The following is a 16864-nucleotide window of genomic DNA, read 5'->3' on the forward strand; positions in this document are numbered from 1 at the left end:
CTCTTTTAGGCCTGGCTTCCTTACACTAGGTTTTGATTATTTTATGTTTTATGTTGATTATTATATGTTTTGATTATTTGCTGGTATTAGAAAGGCTGGGTTGTTTGAGGGCTCTCATGTCCTCCCGGGATGTGTTTCTCCCCAGTTAGGTACCTGTGGTGTTGAAATGAAGATTTCACATAACTTTATCTTGAAAGCAAAAAAACAGCATTGAGCTGGTATTCACTTGAGCACCAAGAGCATTTTGTTCAACCACCAGTGCACTTCACTGTGTCAGAAGCAATCCACAGAACTTAGTGATGGACGGATAGTACAAAGATAAAAAAATGTTATAATAGTTTATTCTGCCCAAAAGCATCCGTGGGTGAGGCTCTGGGCATTAAGGAAAAGGACTGCCTTGCTCCAGAGGGTAACAACTTATCAATGATTTTAGCCAACTTGATGGATGGATGGATTTAGATTTAGAACAGAGATGGGCAAACTCCGGCCTGCGGGACCGTCCTGCCTGGCCCCCGAGCTCCTGGCCCAGGAGGCTCGCCCCTGGCCCCTCCCCCGCTGTTCCCCCTCCCACTCAGCCAAGCCGCCGCGCAGGCAGTGGGGCTGCAAGCTCCTGCCGCTCTGAGCGGCATGGTAAGGGGGTGGAGGCGGCGTGCATGCGGTGGTGGAAAGGTTGGGTAGGGGGATCCGGGGCGCAGTCAGGGGACAGGGAGCAGGGGTGGTTAGGGGCGGGAGGTCCCGGGAGGCCGTCAGGGGACAGGGACCAGGGGGCGGTTGGATGGGATGGAGGTTCTGGGGTGGTCAGGGGTCGGGGAACAGGGGGGATTGGATAGGGCATGGGAGTCCAAGGGGCCTGTCACGGGGCAGGGGTGTGGATAGGTCGGGGCAGTCAGGGGCAGGGAGCAGGGGGGATTGGATAGGGGGTGGAATCCTGGGGGGGGCAGTTTGGGGCAGGGGATCCTAGGAGGGGGCAGTCAGGGGACAAGGAGCAGGGGGGGTTGGATGGTCGGGGGTTCTGAGGGGGACAGTCAGGGTGTGGGAAGTGGGAGGGGCAGATAGGGGGCGGGGGCTAGGCTGTTTTGGGAGGCACAGCCTTCCCTACCCAGCCCTCCATACAGTTTTGCACCCTGATGTGGCCCTTGGGCCAAAAAGTTTGCCCACCCCTGATTTAGAACAAGCTACTGCAACCTCAAAACCATAAAAGGGTGAACAGTTATTAGCTCTTATCAGGAAACGTCTTATGCTCATTTTCTATAGGTTTGGGTTGGGATGATCATTTATCCAGTGATCATCTAAAACACAGTCAGGGTGAAATCCTGTACAGCCCTGCTGAAGATCATGGAGTTGTTCTTTGTGGCAAGGACCATGTTGCTGCGGTTATGGATTTGTACGGTGCCTAGCACAAGAGAGTCGGGTCCACTCTTGTGGCGCCTACGTGCTACTAGAGTACAAATGACTGGGACGAAAGGTGGTTCACCCCCTCCCCCCAAGGTGTTAGCAAACACATTTGAACTCTACTGTATACAGGACAAATTGTATTTTAATGTGGCTTCGCTGGCTAACGCTATGGAGGAGCTCTAGCTACAAACACAAATAGCTAACATGGTTGTAACAATGTCAAACCTGCTACACTCTGTGTTAAGGGGCGTGTGATGTCACATGAACTAAATGAAGTTAGCTACCACACTTTTTTTTTTTTTTTTCTTCAAAAAGGTTCCTCAGTTGAAAAAGGAAGACCTCAGTGAGTCACCGGTTTCCATTGATTTGACACTGATGAACTGAGAACTGGAAGTGCTTAGAGTACTCTGAGAAGAACTGAATGTCACCGTCTACACCTTTTAAAGCTATTTTCTTTATGCCGAGAGGTCACATGAGAACATGTGGCCATCTTCTGACATAATACATTGAAGAAAAACAAACCAAAGCAGCTACTGGTGGTATGCCTATCTCCCCGCCCCCTATACACATACCCCTTCTCAAGGCTAGGGGAGGGGAGGGTTTCTTCTCACCTCTCCTTCCAAGGCCATGGTATGCAACAGCAGAGAATAGATGGGTGACTGAATAGCAATTAAACAAAAATATTACTAAAAATCTTAAACTATGCTAGGTGAATATTCATGCGACTGGTGAAATGAATGACTCAATTTGCTCACCCTCAGCCAAATGACACTGGGATTACTGTACTATCCTCAACCAGGGCAGGATCCTGGCTCTGCCACTGAATTTTTTAACTATGTGGAATCACCAGCATGGCACACGCCTGTGCATACCCTGTTCTGCCCCATTCCAAAAATGCCACTCTGCAGCAGCTCAGAGGGCTGGGAGGATGACCCACACTGGGACACGGACTGTATATTTACTTAATATCTGGACAACACCTAGTGCAATAGAGCCATGATATCTAGTTGGGGCTTCCAGAAATACGTAAATTATTATTACAAACTTTGAAGCAGCAAACATTTAACAAGGACAACTCTCATTTCTCTCTCTTCTCTCCCACTCTACATGAAGTATAATTTTAGCCTGAAAAAGGGTCTTCACACAAACCCAGACCCAGCATTTCTTAGGGCGCATTAGAGTTTGCCAGCTTTTTCTCTAAACAGGATTTATGCCCTGAGAGCGCATTGAAAAAGAGTTTTCTTTGGCGAGCAATTTATACCTTCCCGTACAGCCACACTTCTGGGTTGTTACGCCATAGTTATGCTGTTAGCAATACTGAAAGGGAGAATAAAAGTATTTTATAGAGAAATGCAAGAAAACAATATTCTGATTTATGGTTCAAATAAATGGCTGAAGAAATGTAAAACAGAAAGGCGTGATATGTATTAAAACAGCGGCACATGATATGTCTATAGCTCATTTGCAATTTGTGAGAACAAGTACTTTGTTATGCCTCCCAGAGTTATAGTTCTCCAATATCCCATTTTTATCCCTGGGGACCTTTCAAAATAATTACAGCGAACAGAACTGGTTGCATGATGTAGACGTCATTCAAGCCCGGCTTTTAAATCAAAACGTGGCAAATTACATTTGAAGCAAATGTGGGTATTTTATAACATAATGCACAGCTACTGTAGCTGCAATGAATGTAAATGACCTTTTTGACTAAGAACTGCCACATTAAGATACAAACCTATCACCTAAAATACAAGAGAGTCAATAAATAAAATATCTCAAATGCTGAAACCTCAACTTTCTTGCCCTTCGTTAGGTACAGAGCATTTAATGATGTCTTAGTTATGAGGCCGGACTCGGATTGGGAGTGACTAGCTCCTTGTAGGTATCCCTCAGCACTTTCCAGGATAGGGCCTTTATGGAGCCCTTTCCTCATAGAAGATACCAAAGTGTTTCATAATTCTCTTGGAATATGGCAACTATTTAATAGCATGCAGGAGCTGTTCCCAGTAGTTTAGGGGAGGAAGTGAAGAAAGCAAACATGTATATTGAAACTGACTGGGGAACTTAGGCAGAATGTAATTGTCTGGGTTGAAGTTTAGCTAAAATGCCTCCTTGCTTTCGAGAAAAGTGCTACAAGAATATTATTCACCACATGTGACAAGGCCTCAGTTTTACATCTCATCTGAAAGATGGCGCCTTCTAACACCATGGTGCGGTATTTCAGTTCATCACACTGATGCAGAGAGAAGAGCACCCTTAGTGTATTAGTACCACCCACCACTTTCTACAGCCCCCTGGGGTCTTTCATGGAGGTTTCCCACCCCAGTACTGGGCACGTCTAATTCTACTTGCCCTATGAAAGCTGATGTCATCCAGCGGTGTATGTACATGGCTGCATATGTTTAACACTAGAGAAGCTCTATTTTGGCTTATTTATTTTCAGTGTATTTATTGTATTTTAAAATCTGAAGTCTAAATACGGTAATTGGCAATGATATATTTTGCTTTTAATAATTTTTAAAAAATCTTCCAGTTGAATGAAATCTATACTCTTTTTGATATAAAAAATTTACATCACTATCAAGCTGATTCACACTGAAACCGAGTTATAAGTTATGCAATTATTCTTTTCAAATCAAATCCACAATGGGACCAGAAATTTCCAAGACACTTTTTCCACCATTAGAGCACATTACTGGAAGCAATTGCTTTTCCCTAAAGTCTACGAAAAGCAAAAGAAATGATCAAACAGCTTGTAAATTGACCCATTATTTCTCTTCCAGTATTACTGCCAAAAGCATTTATAAAAACATAACCACTTTCATTGCTATTAAATAGAGCATTAAACAAATTATATTTAGCGTTAAAGCAAACATGAGAAAATTCAGACAATATTTGTACTCCAACTTGAAGAGAGAAAAATGTATTTTATTTGCTTACCTCTTCAAATTTTAATGCAATCATAGAAAAAGCCTTAAAAATTGCATCTGTTGGGCCTGTTATTGTCACAATTCTTTCTGGACAGGAACCTTCTGAAATATTGATTCGAGCACCACTCTGTCAACAAGAACAAATATTTTTAAAGTACGTTTTCTTTTGGGATGCAAAATAGGGAGGATTCTACTTGTCTGTCTAGCTAGGTACGTATATGGCTCTCTTCACCACAGTTGGTGAGCAGCACCTAAGTAATTGAAAGTAACAACTGTAAAATAAATTCTTTCATTCTCTCTTTCCTACGTACAGGAGTAAACTTGAATAGGACTAAAACCAGAATTGTGGGCATTTGAAATTTCTATTTAGCAAGCATCAACTAAAAATAAAAATAAATAATTTCATATCTGGACTGGATCCAGACTATTCACCTGAAAATGGTCTGTCTAGGTGGGGCTCCAGTTTTCTGAATAAACAGGGTAACTAGAACTACGGGCCATATTTTATAGGTCTTTAATTTACATCCTAGACTAAATTATTCTAATGAGCGCTTTGTACAAACTCATACAAATTAGGTAAATTAATGTGTACTGAACACACTTACTAAAGAATCATCCAGCAGTAACTGTAAGATACCAGTGCAGAAACACAGTCATGTCTCTTTAAGAGGAAGAGCCAGCAAGAAGGAAATAGGAAACCAGATACCTGGGAGACAGAGAACCTGATTCTCATTTACACCATGGCCCCTTTTTATCACTCTGGTGAGACAGATGCCCCTTAAAGTGGGTATAAATGTATTACACAGACTCCTTAATGTAATGAGAATCAGACCCAGATGGTTCAGGAAAGACCAAGACTGTGTAATTTCTTTTTATTCCCGCACTTACTGCTATTGAACCAGTTTTGTGTATTTTGCCTCTCTACATGACAGCAACCAAATATAACAACAAGGCGTACTAATGGCAAAATCGTCCTGTCACTGAATCTCCTGACAGGTATATTCTAAATGTCTGCGAAGAGGCAAGGGCTGCCGGTACTTAATCTACTTTTGTCTGACAGGTGGACTGGAGAGTTGTGAATCCACCTTGGCGGGGGAAAGGGCGAGGGGATTTCCAGATACACACTAATCATACATCAGTGTTTAATCAGTGGTGAGGCCTAGTTTTAAGCTGGTTCAAAGTGTCTGGCTTCAGTTATCAAACACAAAACAAGCTCCTTAGGGTGGAATCTTACAATCAGCTCCTCTGCTTCGGTGGGGTTCTGTGTGGGTCCAGGAGTCTGCCTATGCAGAGCTGCTCAGAGGATCGGTGCGTTCAGGGGTTACTCACCTTGACAATATTTAGAATATACGCCTAACGTTAATGAAAGTACTTTTTATGCGAGCAAGGTCGCAACAGTTTATGTGAAAGACTGTCCCACTATGCATCATTGTATCCAATGTTTTCCGAAAATCACACATGGCAAAAGATCATTTAAGTCTTGTTAGGCTTTCAGTCATGTCAAAATGATTGAATCGGAGAGGTTACATTCTAAAGGAAAGCAGTAGGGATGCCAGTATTTTTTGGCAGCCTTATCCATGAAGTGAAAGGAATTTCACTGGACTGTAGTTTTCTGGAGACATATCAGTTAGGCTGTGCCAGACCGCTGGTAGCTCAGAGAATGACACAGACAGCCCAAGTGCCACTCCTCAAAATATGGTGTGTTACTTGCTATCATGACATCTGCCAGAAAAGCCTAGATAGAAATAATTGTGTTCTATTTCTTTAAAGGAAAGCACAAAAGAAAGCGATCAGTTACAGGAATCATATGTAATTTCCTTTTTACTATGTATACAACATTCACTTCAGAGTTTGAGGACTAAGATGATATGTCTCCATATCATGTTTATCCCAGATACTCTTTGCCCTTATTCTTTTTTAAATCAACCCCTTAATACCAAAAATTAGAAGGTGTGCTTCTAGTGTCCTCAGGAGCATAAGGAGGAAAATTTCCATATATTGTGAAAAAATGAGACAAATTATGTTTTTACACCTAACAGGTTCGATTGCAGGGACCAGGGAATAAGTTTTCAGAAAAAGAGTTACTGGGGGGAGGGGGCTTCTCTTTTGTAGATTCAACATGCACACACAAAATCTGTGCCCACAGTTTTGCACTCACCTGTGGGCACAAATCTGAGTGAGTGGAGCTCTAGCTGCCTGTTGGTGGGAACAATAAGATTAGCACCAGCAATTCATTTTGATTAACTGATTATTGTTTGTTTAATGAATATCAGGGGCATCTGGAGCATCAGAAACACACCACTTACTTCTTTCATAAATCTAAATAAATACCTGTATTTACAAAAACAACAAGGAGTACTTGTGGCACCTTACTCCACAAGTACTCCTCGTTGTTTTTGCTGATACAGACTAACATGGCTACCACTCTGAAACCTGTTACCTGTATTTAATGAGTCAACACATGGGTGAAAGTTGTGTCTGCAAAAAGAGAGCTCTGACATCAGTCTGGCTGAAAAGAAACTCTTCAGTGCATGTATCGAAAGGGCATATCAGAGTATTCTTCTACACCGCATGTTTTAAAATTTCCTTAAGGGAGACTTTCTACAAGTGCCTAACAAAGCAACTGGCAGAATATGCACTGCTGAAACCCTAAAACTAAATTAAACATTTCTCGGTACATTCTCTGTATAACTGAATTTTTTACTGTCAAAAAGGTAGATTGCCTCATCCTTTTAACGGGCACTGGAACCCTGCAGGGAGCTGCAGGTTAGTTTCTGCTGACTCAGTGGGGCAGATGTGACTTTTTAGACTCCATCCCGAGTATAAGAAAGGTGGGGTAGACCTCTGAGGACAGGTAGCTAGAGTCCGAGAATTTAAGGCCAGAAGGGACCACCAGATCAAATCTGACCTCCTGTATATCACAGACCACCAATACCACCGAGCACCGGCACATTAAAACCAACAACTGAAATTAGACTAATATGTTACAGCCCTCAGGAGACTAAGCTGTTATGTACCACAGCAGAAAACAGGAGGGACCAACGTGCACTAATACCCAAGGCCCCTGCAATGGCAGAGAACTGACTGAGATATACCCAGATAATCCTGGCACAGAATCTGACTCCACATTGCAGAGGAGAGCAACTCCTCTCCCCCAGGTCACTGCCAATCTGACTGAAGGGAAAATTCCTTCTCAACCCTGCATATGGGATCAGATAGACCCTGAATGTGTGAGCAAGAACCAGCCAGCCAAGCACCTGAGAGAAAGAATGCTCAGAGCTTCAGTCCACACAGTGCAGTGTCCCAGCTCCAGCTGTAGCCATCTTTGATGCCACAAACAAAACAAAACAACAACAAAGACAAAAAACAACACCATGAAAAACAAACAAAACCCAACAGCAAGAATACATGGGGGGAAGTGGGGAAGTAGCAGGGGGAAACATTTCCTGGCCCCTACAAGTGACTGGCTGAAGCCCTGAAGTAGGAGATTTAGGGTCTGGGACAGATCGGCTGATTGGAAAGTAAACCTATGAGCAGCCAAGCCTAGGGAGTTGATTTGGAGTGAGATTTATGTGATATCAGCTTTGAATTAATCTTTTTGTTTATAAATCTAAACTCCAGGAATGGGGGAAAAGGTGCCTTTTTTGCATCTTTACAACAGGTATGATGTCTCCAGTTTGCGGGTTTATCTTCTTATCGCCAAGTGTTGACAAAGGGAGTGGTAAGAGATGAGCCTGTACCACATGGACCACTCCAGCTCTGAGAGACAGCCAGACTTTTTGGATGGCCCCCACCTCCTATAATGTGTCAATCCAAATCCCTGTATTCAACACCCACCCATAATCCTAACCTTTGGAAAATTCAGCTCTGGAACCAAACTCCATGAATGTGAGTTAGTGGGAGAATAGAACCCTAAGAGTTTCTGTGACACTTAGAACCCTACTGACTAAATAAGCTCTGAGACAATAGGGTTACAGGCACAGTGCTGTAGAAATTATCCACTTTTAGTTTCCTTTAAAGAAGACAAAAAACCTGAGACAGCTTTATGGGAAGCTTATATTAATAAAAACTGTTTAATTTTGGCTTATGTATTAAAACAACACCACATATAATAATAAATAGTTGGTATTAATCTTTCCAGCCACCTGGTGGCACTGTTATTCCATACACATCTAGTTCTACTCTGACAGAAAGAAATAAAGACATCAAAGTTTCTCTCTTACCTCCTCCCTCATCTTCTTAACTGTCTCCCCTTTCTGTTAAACAAATGGGGAAAAATTAGTCCCTATTGCAGTGGTCAATTGATATAGGATATTGAGACATGAATTAAAAAAATAATTCTTAAAGTAAATTACTGACCTTTCCAATAATGCTCCCAACCTCCTGGAACAGGAAAAAAACAACACAGTAAGTGAATATTTATGAGTACAAAAAGAAGAAAATGTTAATTAAACAATATTTCACTATAAAGTTCATTCTGAAAACAAAGGTGGGCAGGACAGACCAGCCACATTTCACAATAGCTACATTTTTAGTCTATACAAATATGCATTATAAGAAGGAATGGACTAAGAGCTCCTATTGCAATATAAATAAATGACACACAAGAGTTTACTGCTGTCATGAAGGAAGCCCCACTGCCTCGAAAGTAGCCCTGAGCTAATGCAGCAAACTGTCACTGTAAATACCGAGATCTTATTTTGGGGAATAAGAGATTCAGAACTGAGCTGAACAATATTCTGGGAAAATTGGGAAGATACAGCCTTCACATTCAATGGTGATCTCTTTGAAGGCAGACACTTGTGCTCTTTTCAGCAAGTAATGGACAGAAGTGGATTAATGGTGAGATCAGGAGTTATTGTATAAACAACTGCTGGCCTGTCCTTCTCAATCCCTCCAGTGAGAGCTTCCCAAACCAGTGATTTCTAATCAGCTGTTAGACACTCTGAGGATGGCTAACGGGCTATTAAAATCTTACGTGGAGTCGTATAAAAAGTCCAGAAAAAAACCTTCAGACATGCAATGGGAGTTCTGATCACATCCATGTGTTTTAAACTAGGCACACACAAGCAGTAGGGAAGCAAAATGGAAGCTAATAACCATAAAATGAACACCATGAGCATTGTGCTAGTTGCACAAGTTTGATCCAAGACTGAAAAACAACTATTGGAGATGAGACCAGCCAAGGAAAAAGCTCATATTCTGTGGTTAGTCTCCAAAATCCGCTTCCACTGGTTAAAAAGAGTTAGACATGATTAATCTGATCTGGAGAGCTGATCTGCAGCTAGTACTTTCCCCTGACTTGTTCTGAATCACAGCCACCAGAGTAGATTTAAGAAATGGCTATCCATTACTTTTTCCTGCGAAAAAGGCTCATTTTATGACAAAAGGCTACTAAATGCATCTCCACATTTCAAGGCTGGTGCAGTGACCTTGTGGAAGTTCTTTTTTCCAATGAATAATGTATACAGATCCAAAATGAAGCAGTTAGGGCTTGTGGCTCTTCTAACCACATCCACAACACTGAGGACAGCTGCAGATGTTCTGTGAGTGGAGAAGTTCCAATTTAGCAAGCTGCTTCAACATGTGCTTAAATCCCATTCATGTTGATGGGACATAAGCTCATGCTTAAAGTTAAGTACATGCTGAAGTTAAGTACATAGATGAACAAGGCCATGAAGACCCCAGTCTGCCTCTACGCTGACTGCTGCTGAACCTGGAAATCCTCAGACTTATTCTCAAAATGTACCTCCCTTGTTTTTGTTTTCTTCTTTATTGCTCCTCCTATTAGCTGCTTGGAAACTCTACTTCATTCTCATATAGTGCTGGACTGTATTCAGATGGGCTTCTTATGTGCTCTGTGGAAACACAATTTTACGTGTTGTGTGGAGTCGACCTATATGCTAGTATATTTATATAAGTGTTATTTTGCTTGTTATTGTGTTAGCTTAAGTGTTAAGTACCTTGCACGAGTATATCTAATAATCTGTACATATATATAGACTTCAGGAGTGTATGAATCTATATCTATGTACACACAAAAATTACTATTTAGGTTTTTAGCAGTCCAGTAGTCCATCTTGACCAGGAATGTATGAGGCTGATAGTCTATGAAAAAAGGAGGAAAATCTATTTAATAATGAAGTTCCTAAATTCCCAGATATTTTTGGACCATATAAGCAAGCCAAAAGAAAAAGTTCTTTCTCTGGGATGAATTTGACAGCTCTAAGTTTGTCAGCACCAGTCCTCTCTCCAGCAAAGCCAAATTCACATAAAGATCAGAAACAGCATATATTTTTAATTCTGATAGGGAAGCCTTTTTTTTTTTTTTTTTGCTCAGATAGAAATCAGAGGGTTCTTTAGCTAATTTGGAGAATGGGTCTCATATTGGGTTTTCTGGTTTGTCAAACTTGATTCGTTCATATATATATATATGGGGGGGTAACTTTAAAAGAAACGTTTCAGAGTAACAGCCGTGTTAGTCTGTATTCGCAAAAAGAAAAGGAGTACTTGTGGCACCTTAGAGACTAACCAATTTATTTGGTTAGTTTCTAAGGTGCCACAAGTACTCCTTTTCTTTTTTTAAAAGAAACAAACACAAACACAAACAAACACAACTGTCACACTGTACCCTGGCCAGTCATGAAACCGGCTTTCAAAGCTTCTCTGATATGAAGCGCACCCTGCTGCGCTCTTCTAATCGCCCTGTTGTCTGGCTGTGCGAAACTGGCCACTGCCTCAACCTCCCACCCCACCATAAACGTCTCCCCTTTACTCTCACAGATATTGTGGAGCAATGTTGTGCTGAGATCTAACCAAGTCAGTAAACTGCACCAGCGTGCTTTCAAACATCCAAAAGCACATTCTACCACCATTCCGCACTTGCTCAGCCTACAGTTGAACTGCTCCTTACTACTGTCCAGGGTGCCTGTGTACGGTTTCATAAGCCATGGCATTAAGGGGTAGGCTGGGTCCCCGAGGATAACTATAGGAATTTCAACATCCCCAACAGTAATTTTCCGGTCTGGGAAGTAAGTCCCTTCCTGCAGCTGTTCAATCAGACCAGAGTTCCTGAAGATGTGATAACAAGTGGTAACAAAGCTTGGCATAAAGAGTAACCTTTAGACTGCGAACATGCACCTTTTCCGGCCATCCCACGTTGATGTCGGTGAAACATCCTTTGTGATCCACCAGTGCTTGCAGCACCATGGAAAAGTACCCCTTGCAGTTTATGTATTGGCTGCCCCAGTAGTCCAGTGCCAAGATAGGGATATGCGTTCTGTCTATCGCCCCGCTGCAGTTAGGGAACCCCAACGCATTAAAGCCATCCCCAATGGTCTGCACATTTCCCAAAGTCACTACCCTTGATAGCAGCTGGTCAATGATTGTGTTGGCTACTTGCAGCACAGCAGCCCCCACAGTAGATTTGCCCACTCCAAACTGATTCCCGAATGACCAGTAGCTGTCAGGCGTTGCAAGCTTCTACAGGGCTATGGCCACTCGCTTCTCAACTGTGAGGGCTGCTTTCATTTTGGTGTCTTTGAGCTTCAGGGCAGGGCACAGGAAGTCACAAAGTTCCATGAAAGTGGCCCTACGCATACGAAAGTTTCGCAGCCACTGGGAATCATCCCATACCTTCAACACTATCTGGTCCCACCAGTCTGTGCTTGTTTCCAGGGCCCAGAATCAGCGTTCCACGGCACGAACCTGGCCCAACACTACCAGGATCTCCCAATCACCACATGCCGTGCTTCTAGGAACGTCTGTGTCCATGTCCTCATCAGTATAGTAATCGTGCTGTCGTCGCTTCCTCGCCCAGTTTTGCAGGTACTGCACATACTGCTGGATAATGTGTGAGGTATTTACAACGGTCAAAACTACAGTGGAGATCTGAACGGGCTCCATAGCTACGGTGCCTGCACGGGTAATCCTGGAAAAATGGCATGAAACGTAGGAGAGCAGAGTGGCAGCGGAAGAGGTGCTGTTCGGTTCACAATAGCTGAAAAAAGGTGGGAAATGGTTGTCTTCTGTAGCTTTCACGGAGGCGGGAGCCCAGGACAGACAACATGGAGAAGCTCGGTAGCGCAGCAAGAGCGGGAGAGCAGAGTTGGCGGAGGAAGCTGTGCTGCTCGGTTCACGGTGGCCGAGCAGAGTTGGCAGCGGAAGCGTTCAATGAGGAAGGGAAAGAGTAGATACTAGAGATTACATAGGAAGACGAGAGGAAATGCGAGGTGGATTCATAGTAGCAGGAGAGCAGTGGTGCACTGTCTGCTGAAAGCAGTATGGTGTCTGGATGCCAAAAAGGTGTAAAACAATTGTCTGCCATAGCTTTCACAAAGGGAGGAGTGGCTGACACACACCCAGAAACACTCGCGAGAATGTTTTTGCCCCATCATGCACTGGGAGCTTAACCCAGAATTCCAATGGGCGGCGTGGACTGCGGGAACTGTGGGATAGCTACCCATAGTGCACCGCTCCAACATTCAATGCTAGCCTCGGTACTGTGGATGCACTCTGCCAAATTCACACGCTTTAGTGGGGACACAGAAGACCGAATGTATAAAATCGCTTCTGAAAATTCAAATAGAATAATTTCAAAATAATTTCGTACTGTAGATGTACCCTAAACTGTGTCTAAGTAGTTATAAATGTAACAAAAATGACACAATGCAAACCCTGTATAAAGCCATATGTTACTAGAAAATGGAAAATGTTGCCAGTCATTGGTTTGTTCTATGAAAAGTATACTGGATACGTGGTTTTTTAAATATTCAATTACTTAGTCATCATTTCAGTGAGCAACAGAAGGAAAATCAATGTTAAAAATGAGGGATAGTTTACTTAATGCTAAGAGGTAGACACACACTATTATTTTCACACCTAATTCACATGATGGATTAGATATAGGATGAGTTCCATGCCAAATGAGCAATCCAGAGGCACAGGGTCTTAGCACAAAACAGAACGCATTACCTATGCCACCCTATTGCTAATGGAACAGAAAAATTAAAACAAAAACCAACTCCTTCCAATCCAAGTGGTTGACAGAGATCTTGACAGTGCAACTGACAAATCTGGGTTTCTGAAATACTCAGTCAAACTGTATGAGAGAGAGAGCTATTTCCCTAATCAGCTAATAGTTATGTCTTCTTCATAGAAAGGAAAACAAATTAGTCATGTTAAAAAAAACCAGGAAGCTTAACAAGTGGTAACAAAGCTTGGCATAAAGAGTAACCTTTAGACTGCGAACATGATGTGTGAAGTTCCATCATTTTTCTAAATATTGCCAGTTTAATAATCATTATAGCACCATCAATCTCGGGAGTAAAAAACAGTCCTCACAATAAACCAGTGATCACTCTGTTATAAAATCCTGCCACCAACTTTACAGTGTTGTTGAAACACTAATCTGACAGGAGCCTTAATCTAAATTCATTTATGGACGTGAAAACCATTTTAAAAGTCACAATAATATTATACATTTATGCTTTCATCCCAAAGCATTTGACAAACTACAAGCAACATCCCAAAGCCTTTATTACGCAGGTTGCTACTGTTGCACTTTGATATTAATTTTGCACCAGCAAAGACATCAGGATTAAGCCCTGTATAAAGCCAACTATTAATGTACCTGAAAAAAAGACAGTAAATTACACGTGCCATCACTCAGTTCATCTACCTTGAAAGAACGAATGACTGAGTCAGTCATGTTAACTGGTGATCCATGTTTATGTATTCAACATCTGATGCTTAAAACCTCAATTCAACAAGGTCTTCAATGGGACTGCTCCTATGCTAAAAGTAAGGCATATGCTTGAGACCCTTCATAAGTTTCTACAGCTCACTGACACTTACGTTATGGCCATTCTGAAAGAGAAGACACTATTCCACCCTTTTCTGTTGCAGAAGGTTTTATAACACATCCTACTTCTATTTGGCTAGCAGGCTAGTAATTTGTATAAAATTTCACCACAGTTATCTACTGCAACCTTCTACTATCTTCCTTCCAGTGCTGGTGGTACTAGTGATGACAGTCCCTGTGCTCACCCACTGTACGAAATCAGTAGCAATGGAAACAGTGCCTTCTGCTTATATCAATTCATTGTATCTGTGTACTGATCAGAATACCATGCTTACCAGATACAAGAAATGTTTGTCACGTGGTTTGTTTTTGGGAAGTTGCAGCAGCCACTGGCAATAAGAAAATGTCCGGATTGCTAACACTCTTCCAATGAATCACTCCCTTTTGTCAGACTGGCAAAGTAGTAAGGGACTGTGGGCTGTCACTGAAATTATGTATAGGAAGTGCACAATCAATCAATCATAAATACCTTGCCAGTGTTCACAAGAAATAGAAAGAACAGAATAAACATTGACTTAGCTGGCATTTTTCCTCCTTGGATTAACTTGCTGAGAAGCCAACTCTCAAAGACACTTTCTTTTATGTTATATATTAATGTGAAATGGATTAAAATTAGAGGAGGTTATTTATTTCATGATAACAGAGGAGCTGGTGATATTTTGTTTTACAGACCTGTCAGGGATGGATTATATAGACAAGTGTGGAAAAAATGGCTCCAGGTTATTCTGTTGTTAAAAAAAAAAAAGTCCATGAAGGCGAGACTGTGCTGTGTACAATGAATGAAAGTGAGAAATGTTCTCTTTGTTTTTTATCTTGCCTGTATTAGCGTCTTTAAGTGTGGGTGCGTAGTATAGCAATGAAAAAAAATCAACTGTAGAAAATTTTGTTGTGAACCGTGACGGCCACTGATGTTAGGTGTGCTCTGCTGGGACACAGTAGGTCTCCTTTTTCAGAGGCGCTGAGCACCCACAACTCTAGCTGACGTCAATGCTGTTGAAGATGATCAGCACCACTAAAAAGGTCCAAGGGTATCTGAAGGGCGGCACCCTAAAATTGAGACAATCAAAATCAATGGCCACAGTCGAAAATGTGGCTGCTAAGTACACTTGTCTAATTTACCGATACTGTGACTATGAGGATAGAGTTGGAATGTTTTACCCCGTCAAAAAGTCAGAGACAGAAAAGCCCTATTAGATCATCAGATATTTTCCCCTGCTACTGCAGGATTGTTCCCTATAGTACATTTGCTTGTATTTTATCCAGATACGTTTTAAATATTCCAAGCAATGATGCTTCCAACACTTCCCTTAGGAGACTGTTTCACAGACTAGTAAGTCTCACTACCAGGCAGTTTCTCCTAGTGTTTAGGCTAAAATTCCTTTTTCTTTAGCCTTTATTGTTACAATTACTTATTATTTTATCCCATTATTTCTAGTTCTAATTCCTTGTATCACTCAAAATAAATTACATTCCCTTCTTGATGTTTATTTTCTTCATAGATTTGCAAACTTATTTTCTCCCTCATCATAACTTAACAAAGTTATTAGCTCTTTGCATTTCTCTCCCCAATCTATTCAGCCGCCTTTTTTTTTCCCTTGCTTTTCTTTGAGCTCCCATTTTCAAACATCTTGCCCATGATCTAGTACCTAGAAATGAGTACAGTATTCCAGGTATGCTTTCGCCAGAGCCATAGAGAGAGGTACCTATTGCCTCCCTGTCCCATTGACCAGATGACTCTGTAGATGAAGCCCAAAACTGCACTCATATTTTTGACTACAGTGTCACCATGTAGCGATCAAACTCATGTCTGTTGTTCTAATCTTTCTAGCCATTATCACACCAGCTCTCTTTCAGCTTTTGTGCTTTCCAGATTTCTCCCTCATACTGAACATACATGTTGCACATTATTTCCCTCCCAGATTGATTAACCCATATCATTTAGTAACAACAGGTCCACTTTCTCTCCCAATTTTCTTTCCCGCCTGTACCCCCTCTCTATTGGTAAATGCTCTTCTTGTTCTCCTCACCCCATCTGGCTTGTATTAACTCTTTCTGGTTTTTATTTTTGCAATCTTTAACTTTTCCCTGAAGGCTTTAACTGACTCCTTGTATGCTTGTTTGGTTTCCTGCACACTTTGCTATTCCCAGTACAGCTTTGTTTCTTTTTCACCTCAGATCTTTGTGCAATCCCTTATGAAATTACACAAGTCTCTTCTTGTTGCTTACATTCTTTTTTTACCGAAGCATTGAAACTTGCTGGGCCTTATTCAAAGTGTCTTGTAGGCTGCCTTAGCCTTATTTCGGACTGGCAGATTTGAATATTTCCTCCTATTCCACCTTATACACTTGATTTTTAAATTTCTCCTAAATTGCTTTTTTGAAATCCAACACCCTTCTGCTGATACCATACGTATCTGAATTCGGCCCTTCATGGCGAATCTTCAGGGTTTCAGACAGCCTGTTAACACTGGCTGTGTACAAGTCCAAACCATTTTAAAGTCATGTAATAATTCTCCAGTACAGTGTAAATGCTTCCTTGGAGTCCTTTTATATTGGGCACATGATGCTCAGAATTGGCACAGAGCTGGTTCTGCGGGGTATTGGCAAAGCTGCATGGAAAAGCCTTTACCATACTGCACAGTGCTTGACCTCATTACTGTTGGCATTAGGCAAGAAA

At 41.8% G+C, this 16864-nt stretch overlaps 1 protein-coding gene across 1 annotated transcript in view; it reads right to left on the minus strand.

The window, feature by feature from the left end:
• Window positions 1–16864, minus strand: part of LOC144260546 (poly(rC)-binding protein 3-like) — a 66741-nt gene that overhangs the window by 40887 nt on the left and 8990 nt on the right. Inside the window, exons 2-4 of the mRNA XM_077809199.1 lie at window positions 8685–8708; window positions 8549–8581; window positions 4336–4452 (exon numbers count right to left, since the gene is read on the minus strand). Of these exons, the coding sequence (XP_077665325.1) occupies window positions 4336–4452; window positions 8549–8581; window positions 8685–8708 (174 nt within the window). The remainder of the gene's footprint in view (window positions 1–4335; window positions 4453–8548; window positions 8582–8684; window positions 8709–16864) is intronic.

This window comes from Eretmochelys imbricata, chromosome 2, assembly GCF_965152235.1.
Source record: "Eretmochelys imbricata isolate rEreImb1 chromosome 2, rEreImb1.hap1, whole genome shotgun sequence".
In the NCBI taxonomy this organism is placed as follows: domain Eukaryota; kingdom Metazoa; phylum Chordata; order Testudines; family Cheloniidae; genus Eretmochelys; species Eretmochelys imbricata.